This window comes from Rhinatrema bivittatum, chromosome 6 (genome assembly GCF_901001135.1).
Source record: "Rhinatrema bivittatum chromosome 6, aRhiBiv1.1, whole genome shotgun sequence".
Classification (NCBI taxonomy): domain Eukaryota; kingdom Metazoa; phylum Chordata; class Amphibia; order Gymnophiona; family Rhinatrematidae; genus Rhinatrema; species Rhinatrema bivittatum.
In genome coordinates this window covers 168,813,772-168,828,630 of record NC_042620.1, presented here as the reverse complement: position 1 = coordinate 168,828,630, position 14,859 = coordinate 168,813,772, and the positions used below count along the sequence as shown (strand labels likewise).

Here is a 14,859-nt window from a genome sequence, read left to right as displayed (position 1 = left end):
CACCGGGCCTATGCAAAATAGGCTCAGTGACACAGGAGTGGGTTTTCAGGTTTATGCGCGTAATATATGCTCGCAACCCTTTTAAAATCCATCCCTATATGTTTTATATTGTTCAGTTCCTAGTTTATATTTTCTTTATGTCCCTACCCCTCATGACATATGTACATAAGAACATAAAATATGCCATACTGGGTCAGACCAAAGGTCCACCATCCCAGTATCCTGTTTCCAACAGTGGCCAATCCAAGTCATAAGTACCTGGCAAGTGCCCAAATGTTAGATAGATCACAAGCTACTGTTGCTTATTAAATATCATCATAGCAGTTTATGAATTCATCCTCTAGGAATTTATCCAAACCTTTTTTAAAACCAGTTACACTAACTGCTGTAACCATATCCTCTGGCAATGAATTCTAGAGTTTAACTATGTACTGAGTGAAAAAGAATTTTCTTTGATTTGTTTTAAATGAGCTACTTGCTAACTTCATGGAGTGCCCCCTGGTCTTTCTGTCTTTCTATTATGTACTGCAATTCACATTTGTCTTTGTAATCTGCCTTTTTCCTTTTCTAGGAAAAGGTGGAATATAAAAGGAAATAAATAAACAAAATGCTAAGAACTCTTTAGTACATCTGGCCCATAGGCAGGTTTAAATAATAGTGCCTGAAGTCAAAGTCAATGACACCCTATTCTTCTAATTCCTGTTCTGAAAGTTAGAAAAACTAATAGAGCAGCATATTCATTCATCCATCAGGCCCACCCGCCCTGCCCTCCAAGGAACCCTCCGCACTCCGACTATCAAAACTATCAAACTTACCTCTACCATGAACAGAGCTTTCTCACTTGCTGGCCCTACCCTATGGAACTCCCTACCCCCTGATATACGCACTGAGACCTCAACTCCTAAATTAAAAAAAAAACTAAAAACCTGGTTGTTTATACAGGCCTACCTACATGCTCCCCCATCACAATGAAGAATACCCTTCAACAGGATACCCCAATGAAGAAGACCCTACAACAGGATATCGTTAGGATATCCATACATCTGACTCTCACTCTCCTTAGCGTTTTCTGCTACTCCCTTAACCTCTGGCCACCTCCTTTGTAACTCATGACCCACCCCTCTCTCCCACCCTCTGTACACCCTCCTTTGTATTTTCCCTCACCCTCCTCTTCTCTCCACACCCTTCTACCTATGCTAGGCTGCTTCCTCACCGACCCACCTTTTTGAATATCTGAATCTCTCAGCTCAACACGGCTGTTTTACACTTTCTCAGGATAACCTTTAGTTTAAGGTTATTGTTTTTTGCTAGTATCATGACCCCTACATCATAATTGCTCTCTTTAAGATATATTTATTATTATAGTTGTCTAAGAAACCCTCTTTCATACTCCGATATTATATACTTATATATCCCTGTATATTGTTTCATAGAGCTTGTTACGTAGACCTTGTTACATAGACCTTTGTATATTGTTTCCTAGAGCTTTTAATTTCACATATATCTCTTGTATATTTGTTTTCCACTTTCCTTTTACTGTTCGATGTAAGGGCTATGCCCACAAGTTATTAGTTGTATGTAAACCGATACGATGTGCAAACAGCTATCGGTATATAAGAAACTCCAAATAATAAATAAATAAAAAATAAAATAAATATTCATAGGTTAGCTTTCTAAATCCAAACACAATTCTACCATGCATAAAAAAATCAGATTTCATGAAATTAAATATGGATGAAAGGTTAAACAAATCTATAAATTTGTACTAGATTATCTATCTGTACATGTCCTATGATAGGGTAGTTCATGGAGAAATTTAAATTATTAGAAAATTGTAATGGTCTCATGAATGCTGAATGTACTTAATTTCAGAGACTCCACTGTAGATTACAGAGGCTGGGGAACTATCTATAACTGTCCTGAATCATGAGCAAGTGCTTCTGAAAATTTCAGTACACCTCAAAAACAAATCTTGATCCATTTACTAATACTAGCAAAATGATCTAGATCACATTAAAGGACAGTTCTGTATGTTATATCATCCATTGTTCTTTACAATATGTAGACTAGCATCCTTGACAGGGAGCTGAAATACATAATTGACCATAAAGAAATAAACAATTCATGAGTAGAATGCAAAAGCTACATGAACACCTTTAAAAAACTAGAGCTGACATTGATAATGAGAGGACTTCGGAGTTGATATGTTCTGAGGACCACAGGAAGAGTCACTCTGGACTAAGACTCTTTGCACGATCCATTAGGAAACACTTGGTACTGCTACCTATGGGGCTTAATGAAAGTTAAGAGGAGGAGCTGGTGCAACTTATACATGCAAATAAGGAGGAATCCTTGATGTAGGCAAGAAAAGGTTATGTGAAGTGATTATAATTATTTGCATGTGTCACAATAATTATGTAATAGGAAAAAAAACTCCCAACACAGGAAATTAAAGGAGAAAAGAAACATCAGTGTTTGTTGTATCCCTTTATTATAATTAAATGTTTTAGGATTATGAATTCAGTTGGACCAGTACAAGCCTATCATGGACTGAGGGAAGTTCTTATTAGGCCTGTAAGATAAAGAATAAAAGAGACTTCTGAAAGAACAGAAAAAAATAGACTAAAAAAAGAATCCTATCAATTTTAGTATTAAATATATTCTTACTTCAGTAAACCAATCTGACCTGCTGAGGGCAATGACCTTTTTATCTTTATGTGCTCTACTATACTTCAACTTAACAAAGAATTACTGTTTTCAGAAGATGGACACATTTGGTATAAAAATTTAGCAACTGATTTATAGGAAGCAAAGTCAACAGTTAAATTGCATGCCCACTGATTGTGAATTGTGATTCTGTTAAATTTGTGAATCAAGTGTGACAGCATATTCCATCAGCAGGCCGGCCATTCCCAATCTGTTGCCTCTGACTGAAGAACAATGTTTCTTTAAAAATAAATTAAGAATAAAATGAAACAACTATACCTTAAACTCTGACAAATAGCCTGTCTTCTTGCTGGATGCGGAAAATAATTAAAGGCTACTCCAGCTCATACTGGTTCGAAACCACTGCAGTATTTCAAAGTGTCTATTTACAAGGCTAAGTGCATTCTGCTTTGCAGTCTGGATCCTGTTATCATGCTTCCATGAGCATCACGGCCTACTTAATTAGGGGAAGAAGGCTATGCTGTACAGGTAAAACATCGGGAACGTTATAAAGAAAATGTGACAGAAGAACAACTGGAAACATGCTTTCATGGTATAAGAATAGGGTTGAAAACTTTTCCTATTTTTAATGAGGGTATTTACTTTTTTGTGGGGGGGGGGGAGAAATTGAGGTGTCTTTCTGCTGGCAGTTTTGTTTTCTTATCAGCATATCTTTGAATTCAAGTAGAAATATTTTAGTGTGTGAATTTTATTTTTTTTAAAACCTATGTATAAATTCAACATTATTCTATTATCATTTTTATCTATATTTATCATTTTTAAAACCCTACTAGATACATTTCTATCATTTTTAAAGCACTACTAAACATATGCAGCACTGTACAGATATTTATATAAAAGAAGTTCCTGCTTCATAGAGCTTACAATCCAGGCAAGACATGACAAACAATAGTCTAAAGGAAGTGTATTTATTATAGAGAAGTGGTTAGGATTTAAAACCAGCTTTCACAATTTTAGACTAGCATTGAATATGGCCAGAGAGGGAGCATGATGCACTGAATCAGGAAGTCAATTCCATGCATACGCCACAGCAGGCTGGAAAGCACAGTGTCAGAAGTTGGAAGTGGAAGGCAAGGGCATAGAAAAGAGTGGTTTTGCAGTACTTTTACACACACTGAGAAGAGCTGCTCCAGGATAGAGTCAGCACTTATACATGTAGAAGTGAATTTTAAAATAGTTGCCTACCTAAAAAAAGCCCTTATACATGAGTATATGGGTTGAGTATGCACAACTCATTTTAAAAGCGGCAAATTACGCATATATATGTGCATATGTTCACAACAACAGGGCAAATTTGGGGTGGGCTAGGGGCATTCCGGGGCAGGGCCAACATTTATGCATACAAATCCTGATTTTAAAACCGGCAACGCAGCGTGCATACAGCCGTTACCTGTGCATATTTACTTTTGTTCTTTATCAGGTGTAAGTCTGAATAAAATTTGTTATAGCCAAAAACTGACTGGGTGAGGGATCTGGATAAACTGGGGAGGAATACAGGCGGAAGTAAAGTTCCCTCTGAGGCCGCTCAGATTTTGGAGCGGCCTCGAAGGGAACGGACGAAGGCTGCATGGCTCGGCGCGCGCAAGTTGCACAATTGTGCACCCCTTCGCACGCGCCAACCCTGGATTTTATTACATGCGCGCGGCTGTGCACGCATGTTATAAAATCGGGCGTAGATTTGTGCGCGCCAGGTTGCGAGCACAAATCTATAGGGGTGTGCATTCATATTGAACATAAATGTAAAACGCTACTTTTTTTTTTTTTAACTTAAAAAAGTGATGAGACATAAACGATCGGATTTCCAACTTATTCAACATAGCTATGTTGAATAAGTTGGAAATCGCGATTGTTGATCCAAAATAAAAATTTAAACCCCTCACCTTCCTTAATCCCCCCCCCAAAGACTTACCACAACTCCCTGGTGATCCAGCAAGGAATGAGGACGCCATTTCTGAAATCCTTTGCGAGGAGCACGTGACGTCGGCGCCACGTCGGAGTGACGCGGCGTCACGTGATTCCCCGCGGGTTCACGCCAGAACGTTCGTTCGGCCCAAAAGGAACTTTTGGCCAGCTTGGGGGGGTCAGCTGGCCAAAAGTTCCTTTTGGGCCGAACGAGGGTGCCGGAGGGAACTCGCGGGGAATCACGTGACGCCGCGTCACTCCGACGTGGCGCCGACGTCACGTGATTCCCCGCGGGGTCGCTTCTGGTATCCTCGTTCGGCCCAAAAGGAACTTTTGGCCAGCTTGGGGGGTATCAGGAGGCCCCCCCAAGCTGGCCAAAAGTTCCTTTTGGGCCGAACGAGGGTGCCGGAGGGAATTCGCGGGGAATCACGTGACGCCGCGTCACTCCGACGTGGCGCTGACGTCACGTGATTCCCCGCGGGGTCGCTTCCGGGATCCTCGTTCGGCCCAAAAAGGAACTTTTGGCCAGCTTGGGGGTGTCAGGAGGCCCCCCCCAAGCTGGCCAAAAGTTCCTTTTGTGCCGAACGAGGGTGCCGGAGGGAACTCGCGGGGAATCACGTGACGCCGCGTCACTCCGACGTGGCGCTGACGTCACGTGATTCCCCACGGGGTCGCTTCCGGGATCCTCGTTCGGCCCAAAAGGAACTTTTGGCCAGCTTGGGGGTGTCAAGAGGTCCCCCCAAGCTGGCCAAAAGTTCCTTTTGGGCCGAACGAGGGTGCCGGAGGGAACTCGCGGGGAATCACGTGACGCCGCGTCACTCCGACGTGACGCCGACGTCACGTGCTCCTTGCAAAGTTGGTCAGAAATGGCGTCCTGACCCCGCTGGACCACCAGGGAGTTGTGGTAAGTCTTGGGGGGGGGAGAGATTAAGGAGGGTGAGGGGTTTAAATTTTTATTTGCACATATGGACATATACTCAACTCATTGAATTCTGTTTATGTCCATATTGACCACAAATGGGACCCCCTTTGGACATATGGACATATGAACTTAAACTTTTGCTCTGCACATCCCTACAAATCTATGCCCCCGCACAGGGCCGGCGGAAGCACTAGGCGAACTAGGCGATCGCCTAGGGCGCTGAGCATTAGGGGGCGCCGAGCCGCTGATGGCCAATGGCCGCCGGTGGACGTCATCCCAATGGCGGCTGAGCGGTGAACTACTGCTATGCTGTGTGCCGGATACACACAGCAAGAAGATCGGCAGGACCGTGGTACAGTCGCGTCTAAACATGCTGGTGCTCCTCCTCCTCCTTCCTGCCCGCGCGGCCCCGGAAGAAAAATGTTGCCGGGGCCGCGCGGGCAGGAAAGAGGAGGAGCATCAGCCAATGCAGGAACTTCTCCTCCTTCCTGCCCGCGCGGCCCCGGAAGAAAAATGTTGCCGGGGCCGCGCGGGCAGGAAAGAGGAGGAGCATCAGCCAATGCAGGAACTTCTCCTCTTTCCTGCCCGCGCGGCTCCGGCAACATTTTTCTTCCGGGGCCGCGCGGGCAGGAAAGAGGAGGAGCATCAGCCAATGCAGGAACTTCTCCTCCTTCCCTCCCGCGCGGCCCCGGAAGAAAAATGTTGCCGGAGCCGCGCGGGCAGGAAAGAGGAGGAGCATCAGCCAATGCAGGAACTTCTCCTCCTTCCTGCCCGCGCGGCCCCGGAAGAAAAATGTTGCCGGGGCCGCACGGGCAGGAAAGAGGAGGAGCATCAGCCAATGCAGGAACTTCTCCTCCTTCCTGCCCGCGCGGCCCCGGAAGAAAAATGTGGCCGGAGCAGCGTGGGCAGGAAAGAGGAGGAGCATCAGCCGCGTGCAGAAGAGGATCAGCGCTGCTCGAGAAGACCGGGGCCGCTGCAGAGCCCATCCTGCAGTGGCCCGTGAAGAGGAGGCCCAGAGGTGAGAAATAGACTGAGGGTTTGTACAGTGTGTATGTGTGCGTGTATGAGATGAGTTGAGAGACTGTGTGTGTGGGTGTGAGTGAAGACCTGAATGTTTGCAGAGACAGCATGGGAGAGCCTCTGTGTGTGTGAGAGACAGCATGTGATAGTGAAAGCCTGTGCTTGAGCAAGACAGCATGTGGGAGTGAGAGAGAGCCTGTGTGTGTGTGTGTGAGTCAGCATGTGACAGTGAGAGCCTGTGTGTAGGAATGATTGTATGAGAGAGAGCATGTGACAGTGAGAACCTGTGCTTGAGCAAGACAGCATGTGGGAGTGAGAGTTAGGATGTGCAAGAGAGAGACTGTGTATAAATAATTGTATGAGGGACAGCATGTGAGAATGCCTGTGTATGTGAGAGAGAGAAAGCATGTGAGAATGAGAACCTGACTGTGTGTTTGAGGGAAGCAGACAGATGGAGAGAAAAGAAATATGTTATAAAAGGAATTGGCAAAAAAATAAGAAAGGGAAGGTGGAAAAAAAAAGCCTGTGACCAACCGATTAGAAAACTAAGATCAGACAGCAAATGTAAAAAGAAATAAATTACTTTTTACTGATTGGAACATGTAATCTTTGGGAATGTGCAAGAGTAGCACTTTCTCTATGCGGATCTCACAATGTACGAGATCAGCATAGAGGAACTGGAAGCCCATGGGGCCTGCACAGAGGAGGCAGCAGAATGGGCTTCAGTGCCAATAGCAGCAATCAGCACCTCCGCAATAGCCATACAGCAGCAGTGACAGTGGCAGCAGAGGGATGAGAGAGGCTCTGAGGTTGCTGGCAAAAGAAAGAGAGGGGGTCTCTGCCTTTAGTGTGTGCATGTGTATGAATGGGAGTCTGCCTGGCGGTGTATGTGTGTGAATGCATGGGTGCCTGCCTGAGGGTGTGTCTGTGTATGAGAATGTATGGGTGTCTTCCTGGGGTTTGTATGTGTGAGAATATGTGCCTGCCTGTTTGTGGTGTATGTGTGTGTGTGAGAATAAATTGGTGCCTGCCTGGGGGTCTGTGTGTGTGAGAATGAATGTGTGCATGCCTGGGGGATGGAGAGGGAGTGGTGTGAGAATGAATGTGTGCATGCCTGGGGGATGGAGAGGGAGTGGTGTGAAAATGAATGGGAGCCTGCCTGGGGTTCAGTGTGAGAATGACTAGGAGCTTGCCTGTGTGTGTGTGTCTGTGTGAGAATGAGTGGGAGCTTGCCTGGGAGTGTGTGTTTGTGTGTATGTGAGGGAGCCAGTGAGAGCATGAGTGTGTATGAGAAAATCCAGGGGGAGTAAGAGTGTGTGTGAGTAGGGGGGGGGGGGGAAGAGAGTGTCTTACACCCTGAGAGTGTGTCAGTGTCTGAGAGAGCGAGAGGTTATGGTTGGGTATAAGAGCATGAATGTGTATGTATGTGACAGTGTATGTGTGAGAGAGAATGGACATGTGAGTATGTGTGAGAGAGAGAGGATAACCTCCTAATCCTCGACAATATCAGGGTGACTGGAAATCAAGAGCTCCCATGTATGGACAAGCAGGGGCTTTTTAAAATCCTTATTAGTTTTAATTATTGTGTGTTATTTGATATATGTACTGTTTTGAAATATTTTATTGGTGTTTGGGAAATTGTAAAAAATGTATATGATTTTAATTCATAGAAATTCTATTTATCAGTAGTTTTAAAATATTTTATTAGTATGGTTTTACTATTATAACTGATGCTTTGTTTCTTGATTTTATTTGTTTTATGAGGAATGGTTGTTCTGTTTTTCCATTGCTAATACACAGAGTCTGGCTTCTTGGGGTTTCCATTTCAGTTTTTTCTAATTTGTGCTCCTTTATTTTGTATTCTGTATTTGGTGAAGGTCTGTCTCTGCTCTGTGTGTGTGACCATGATGAGAGATTCTGCTAGCATAAGGATCTATAGCAATTGGGTTTGTTTTGTTTCCTCAGTAGGTGGTGTATTAGTATTCTAGGACCCAGTGTAATATTTATCCTTGCTTATTCACAGGTAGGGTTATTGTTGTTTGAGTCCTTGGTGTTATTACTGTTATGTTATGATGGGATTGCAGTATAGATTTTGGGTGTCTCTTTTGCGGTGCTTTATGTTAGTTCACAATGTGTCTGGCAGTGGAAGGTGTTTGTGCTGCTGTTACTGTGAGGTGACACCAGAATTTGAAAATATCTTTTAGTATGATGAGCTGTAAGGGAAACATCCAAGCTCCATTGTTTGGGGGAATTTCAGTGGATGCACAGAGATACAGAACTGGAGGTGCAGGATTTGTATTGACATTCTGTCCCTTCCTATATATTCCAGACTTCACTCTCATAATCCATATAGAATTAGTTGAATGAGGCTATCAAATAATTTTATAGTAGTTTTACTAGAAGTGTGAAACTGGCCAGCTTTTTAAAATAATGCAGAGGACCCTTTGGACTTTTTTTTAACAACACTTTTTTTTATAACCAATTTTAAAGCAGGATCCATGCTATAGAGGTGGGTGTGATGAAGAAATGTCATTTTGGCTCCCCCCCCCCCACCCAAAACAAATTCTTCTGTCTAGAGATGCCACTGATTTTCTGTGGCACACAAATGCATTGGCCCCTGGGCGCTGGAGACCCTTGGTGCGCCACTGGGTGCGAGCCATATGGGGCCGCAAGTGGTGGCAAAGAGGAGTGGAGATTTGGCAGGCCGCAAGCAGTGCCCAATCTGCTCGCGACCCAGAAAACCCCAGTCAGCGGGCGTGATTGAGAATGAGGTAGGAGTCGGGGCCGAGACCGGGGGGGGGGGGGGGGGCGCAAGGAAGAAGGCTCGCCTAGGGCGCCAAATCCCCTTGCACCGGCCCTGCCCCCGCATAGTTTTTAAAATCTGGCCCTGTATAAATTACCTTACCTAAGTTGGGAAATGAACCACTCTGGAAACTTTTCTCAATTCATCTATGCAATTGCACCTCATTTCCATTGTTTACTCTAGAACCTTTATTTTCAAAAGGATTTTCCATTCTTTGTCTATGGTAAAAGTTTTTGAAACCGGGACCTAAATAGTGTAGCAGAGTACAATGTAATATTGTAGCTACTATGCGATGTCTTTTAAGTAACCAAATGCCATCTCATGCTGCTTTGGTGAAAGGCTGGTGAAGAAAAATCATGCATCACTGTCTGTCCCAGCCATTAAGACGTAACATCACTGGAGTCATACTGCAAGAATAGCTCCCTCTCTCTGTTTAGTATGTTATCATGGGTCACAAAAGATTTACTGTGGGGTTAAAAAAAGTAGGCACAGCACTGGGACAATCATCGAGGAAAATAAGAAAAGGAAAATAAGATAGCATTATAACTGCAATATACAATATATTTATTTTTCTGCATTTTGTAATAAAGTATTTGACATTGTTCTCATGCTCATACTATACAGAAACCAACAAGCAACAACAAGCAACAATTGGGAACTTCTGCTTTAATATGAACAAATTCTAAAGGACCAATAATGGTTATTCCAAGGCTCTTAAAGTCCTAATATTTTCTGCTATCAGTCATTCCATTCTGCATCTGTCTCCAGTTGTGTCAAAAAGTGCTGGACTTTTCAGGATAATTGAGAGATCAATAATCAGTTTTAAAAATGTCATATATATTCAAAATTATTAAAATCTGGGGGAGTCTGATACATGCAAAAATTCAGACAAGCTCCTTGAAATTATACTTCTCCAGTATATATTGTGCAGGGATGTGACTCGGGTGCCCGATCGTTCCCGCTTTCGGGATTGTCTGGGCGTGGGAAAAAATAATTTTCCCGCGTTTTCCTGTTTTTTTTTTTAGTGAAAAATAATTTTTCAGGTTAATGCGCACTAACGGGAGTTAGAGCACACTAACAAAAATAGCAAAAAACCCCAAAAAGTAACAAAAACAAACATTTTTTTGTTAGTGCTCACTAACATGAGTTAGCGTGCAGTAACCCAAAAAACGATTTTTACAAAAAATCGGGGGTAAAATTGATTGTTTCTAACGAATTGAAATATCTCACGATTCACATCCCTAATATTGTGATCCTCAGATGGATACCTGGAACAATCATGATTTTTACTGATTCATGGTCTCATGATCATCTATAACTCTGAGGCATCTAATACAGTCTCTGCTGCAACTTGCAAAATCTGCTCTGTTAACTTGCAGCAGCATCTGCTATATAACCTTCTGGAAAGTACCAAAGCTTTCACATTCACAGGACCTGTTTCAACATTTTTTTTCTCTAGTCTATGGAAATTCACTAACAGAAATCAACTAAAATATGCTAATGTAGTTCATTTTTCTCCACAGCAGCAGACTTTATAACACATCTGTGTCTTTTGTGGGTAGTGTCTCCAAATGGATTTGTTTTGTGCATCAATCAACAGGAATGAGCCACATTCCTAAATGAGGATATACTAATAATCTCAATCTCTCATATTTCCTGCTAATTCAATTCTCAAAACTTGCAGTGTGCTAGAGAACCTCCTTTTGGAGTTCATGTATAGGCAACAGCAAGGTGCACTTGGAAGGTTTTTATTTTGGGGCAGATTTTCAAAGGGGTTGGCGCGTAAGATATGCGTGTACCCCCCGAAAACCTGTCCCAACCTCCCCCTGTGCATGCCAAACCTATGTTGAATAGGCTCGGCGATGCGCGCAAGCCCCGGGACGCGCATAAGTCCCGGAGCTTTACTAGGGGGGGCGTGTCGGGGGCATGTCAGGGGGGCGGCGTGATGTTCGGGGCATTCTGGGAGGCATGGTGCCAGCCCGGGGGCATTCCGGGGGTGTGGCCGTGGCCTCCGGACCAGCCCCCAGACCGGAACATGACGCGCCGGCAGCCGGCCCGGCGCACACAAGTTACGACTGCTTCCAACAAAGGTAGGGGGGGTTTAGATAGGGCTGGAGGGGTAGGTTAGATAGGGGAAGGGAGGGGAAAGTGTGGGGGGGGGGGGTGGAAGGAAAGTTCCCTCCGAGGCCGTTCCGATTTTGGAGCTGCCTCGGAGGGAACGGAGGCAGGCTGCGCGGCTCGGCGCGCGCAGGCTGCCAATTTTGAAAAGCCATGCTACGCGCGTATCTATTAAAATCCGGTGGACTTTTGTTTGCGCCGGTCGCGCGAACAAAAGTACGCAAGGGCGCAGTTTTTTAAAATCTACCCCTTTATTTTTATCAGACTAGTGGCACCCAATACAATTGGGATTTTTTTCTATATCTTTCTGCCACATTTTCTTGGTCTATGATTGTACTGTATCTCCAAGTATTACAGGATCTTCAGTCTCTCCATATGTTCCACAGAATAGTTGCTTGGCACTGACACTTGTTTTTTTCTCTATACCATAATGTCCAATTTTCTAGCATCAAGCTTTTTATGAGTTGGAATGGTAGTGTCCCAAGTGATCCCAGCTTCTTCATTCTCTACAACTCTCTTAAGGTCATGATCACAGTGCTTTTCTTGTGCAGGGATGTTATATTGTTTACACAGTTTCCAGTGGATGAGCAGCGCCACCTTGTTGTGCCTTTCTGTATATAGGCCTTCTGACATCAGCATATTATGCCTAACAATAAGATGTGTAACCATTTCAAGTTCTGTGTAACTCCTGGGCTAGTGTCTCTTCCTAGGACCCCAAAGACCACATCTCAAATAAAGGTTAAGCTGGTAAAGTCCTCTCCTGGTGTTAATCCAATCTAATGTCCAAGATTGTCTGTTGGGGAGAGGTTAAGGGGAGGAGATTGCTTTGTAAACCCTGAGAATTGGTCAACAGTCATCCAGTATTACAGTTTCTGGTAAACAGCACTAATAATAACTCTGGACGTATTAGATGGTTTCCAGTTTTACTTTTACTGAGTAAAGATGTAAAGTTGATAAAAAGGTTTAATTGCAAGTTCTTTTTATTTACAGTCCATTTGCTTTCCATTTTTTACAGCTTCAGATCTTCTAATGAATTTATGGCTTTCAGCTAAAGTAGTCTGATATTGATATCAATTGATATGTTTTGATAGGTCATATTCCTGTTCCATTTCAATTAATAGGGCAGTTTGGGAACTTCCTCCCAGAATTTAGTGAATAGGATAATCTTTTTCCAGTTTAAGTATACTTAAGTAAAGTCTAATGTTTCACACCTTAGTCCCATTGTGTTATCATTCTCCTTATTACCCTATTCCTTTCTTAAATATCTTGATGATGTAGATGTTATTATTTACATAGAAACATAGAAACATAGAAATAACGGCAGAAGAAGTCCAAAAGGACCATCCAGTCTGCCCAGCAAGCTTTCACACTTTTTTTTTCATACTCTTCTGTTACTCTTGTCCCTTTAAATATTTTTTTTTGTTCTATTTCCCTTCCACCCCTGCCATCGTAGATAGCAGTGCTGGAGCTGCATCTAAGTGAAGTATCCAGCTAATTGGTTTGGGGTAGTAACCGCCGTAATAAACAAGCTTGTCCCATTTACACCAGATGGGTGCCACGGATATTCTTCACCGCCTCCTTCTCCCCCAGGAGTGAACCCAGATTCATTCCTCGTCCAGGACTAATGATAACCCACCCATGCTCTGAGGATGAGAAGCACCACTCCTCTAAGCTGGCATACACTGAGCCTTAGGGTACTGAGGCAAGCTGGAAAAAGAGACATCTTAAGAAAGGGAAACCAAAAAATAAAGAAAGGAAGGGTGAAACAACTTCCTCCTCCTAAGCCAACAGGTTTCCAAAAAAAGATATAGAAAATATGTGCCAATTTTGTATTTTTGTTTAGATTTTTTACAATTTGTTTCATTACTTTTTTCTTATAAATTATATTTTTGCTTCCATTGAGTATTACATCAAAATATCGCATACTAAATTTAAAATACTGATTGTTAAATCCATTTAGTTCACACTATTTCAATTTAGTACACACACATTTTTTTTGTGTACACTAAAAGCCTAAAATAAATCTACCAAATGACATCCCTCGAGCTTGATAGCTCAATGGCCATCCTGCCACAGAAGTGCTCAGCATTTGCTTTATGATTCTCTCACCCAATTTTATGTCAGATAAATACAAACTTTGGGGTAGATTTTGAAAGGGATATGCGTGTAACCCCTGAAAACCTACCCCCACGCGTGCCAAGCCTATTTTGCATAGGCTTGGCGGCTCACGCAAGCCCCAGGATGCGCATATGTCCCCGGGCTTTCAAAAATGGGAGGATCGGGGGAGGGGCCGGGGGCGTGGCAGCGGTACGGGGGTGGGGCCGGGGGCATTCCCAAGTCCTCCGGCACATTGGCCCTGCTGGCGCGTGCAAGTTGCGCCTGCCAGAGGCAGGCGTAACTCCATCGAATAAGGTAGGGGGGGATTTAGGTAGGGCCAGGGGGTGGGGGGGATCCAAAAAAAGTTCCCTCCAAGGCCGCTCCATTTTCGGAGCAGCCTTGGAGGGAACGGGGAAAGCTATCGGGGCTCCCCTTGGGCTCGGCGTGCACAAGGTGCACATGTGTGCACCCCCTTGCGTGCGCCGACCCCGGATTTTATAACATGCGCGCGGCAGCACGCACATGTTATAAAATCGGGTGTACATTTGTGCGCGCCGGGTAGCGAACACAAATGTACCCCCCGTGCATAAAATTAAAAATCGGCCTCTTTATGTTATAACAAACTTATTTCATGCAAGATATATTAAATTACACTACTTAAAAACATGCTTAGGTGGATGAACTTGGAGGCATTTCTGTACTTGATTTATCAGTTGCTCTCTGCACTTTACAAAGTTGTTAGCATGTATTTGTTTTAAAAAGCAAGTTGCTGACATGTAAGAAAACATAACCGCAGTCATTCTTAAATTCCTAAATAGCCTCAAACCTGCAAAGTGAAGTACTAAGATGATTCTATGACCACTGTTATATAGTTGGGAAATAAAACTATGCTCACCTCAGTTTCTAAGAATCTCCGCAAAGCCCTCTTCTTTTTGATGCTCTTACGTCGAACATATACTGCGAATGTGAGGCCCACAATGACTATGATGAAGAGTCCACCAATCACTCCTGTAGCAATAAGCGGGGTTCTACCAATCAGAAGAAAAGATTTTACATTAAAGATAAGAAACGGAACCGTATAAAAACAGTAATCATGACCAGGGAATTAAAGCAAAAGAATAAAGATTTTAATTTAGGAATTTCAGTGGCTGGATGAGGTGAGGATGGCATCATGGATATCATATGATTTCTTTCTTTCTTAGTACAGTCATTCATCCTAACCTTGCTAAATTATGGTAGCATGCATGCTTGTGGAAGTTTGGGATGATGG

At 43.5% G+C, this 14,859-nt stretch overlaps 1 protein-coding gene across 4 annotated transcripts in view; it reads right to left on the bottom strand.

Annotated features, from left to right (window-relative positions):
* ERBB4 (erb-b2 receptor tyrosine kinase 4) overlaps positions 1-14,859 on the bottom strand; it is a 2,403,189-nt gene that overhangs the window by 513,612 nt on the left and 1,874,718 nt on the right. For all 4 annotated transcript variants that reach the window (XM_029606129.1, XM_029606130.1, XM_029606131.1 and 1 more), the window contains one exon: positions 14,485-14,617. In XM_029606129.1, coding sequence (XP_029461989.1) covers positions 14,485-14,617 — 133 coding nt within the window. The remainder of the gene's footprint in view (positions 1-14,484; positions 14,618-14,859) is intronic.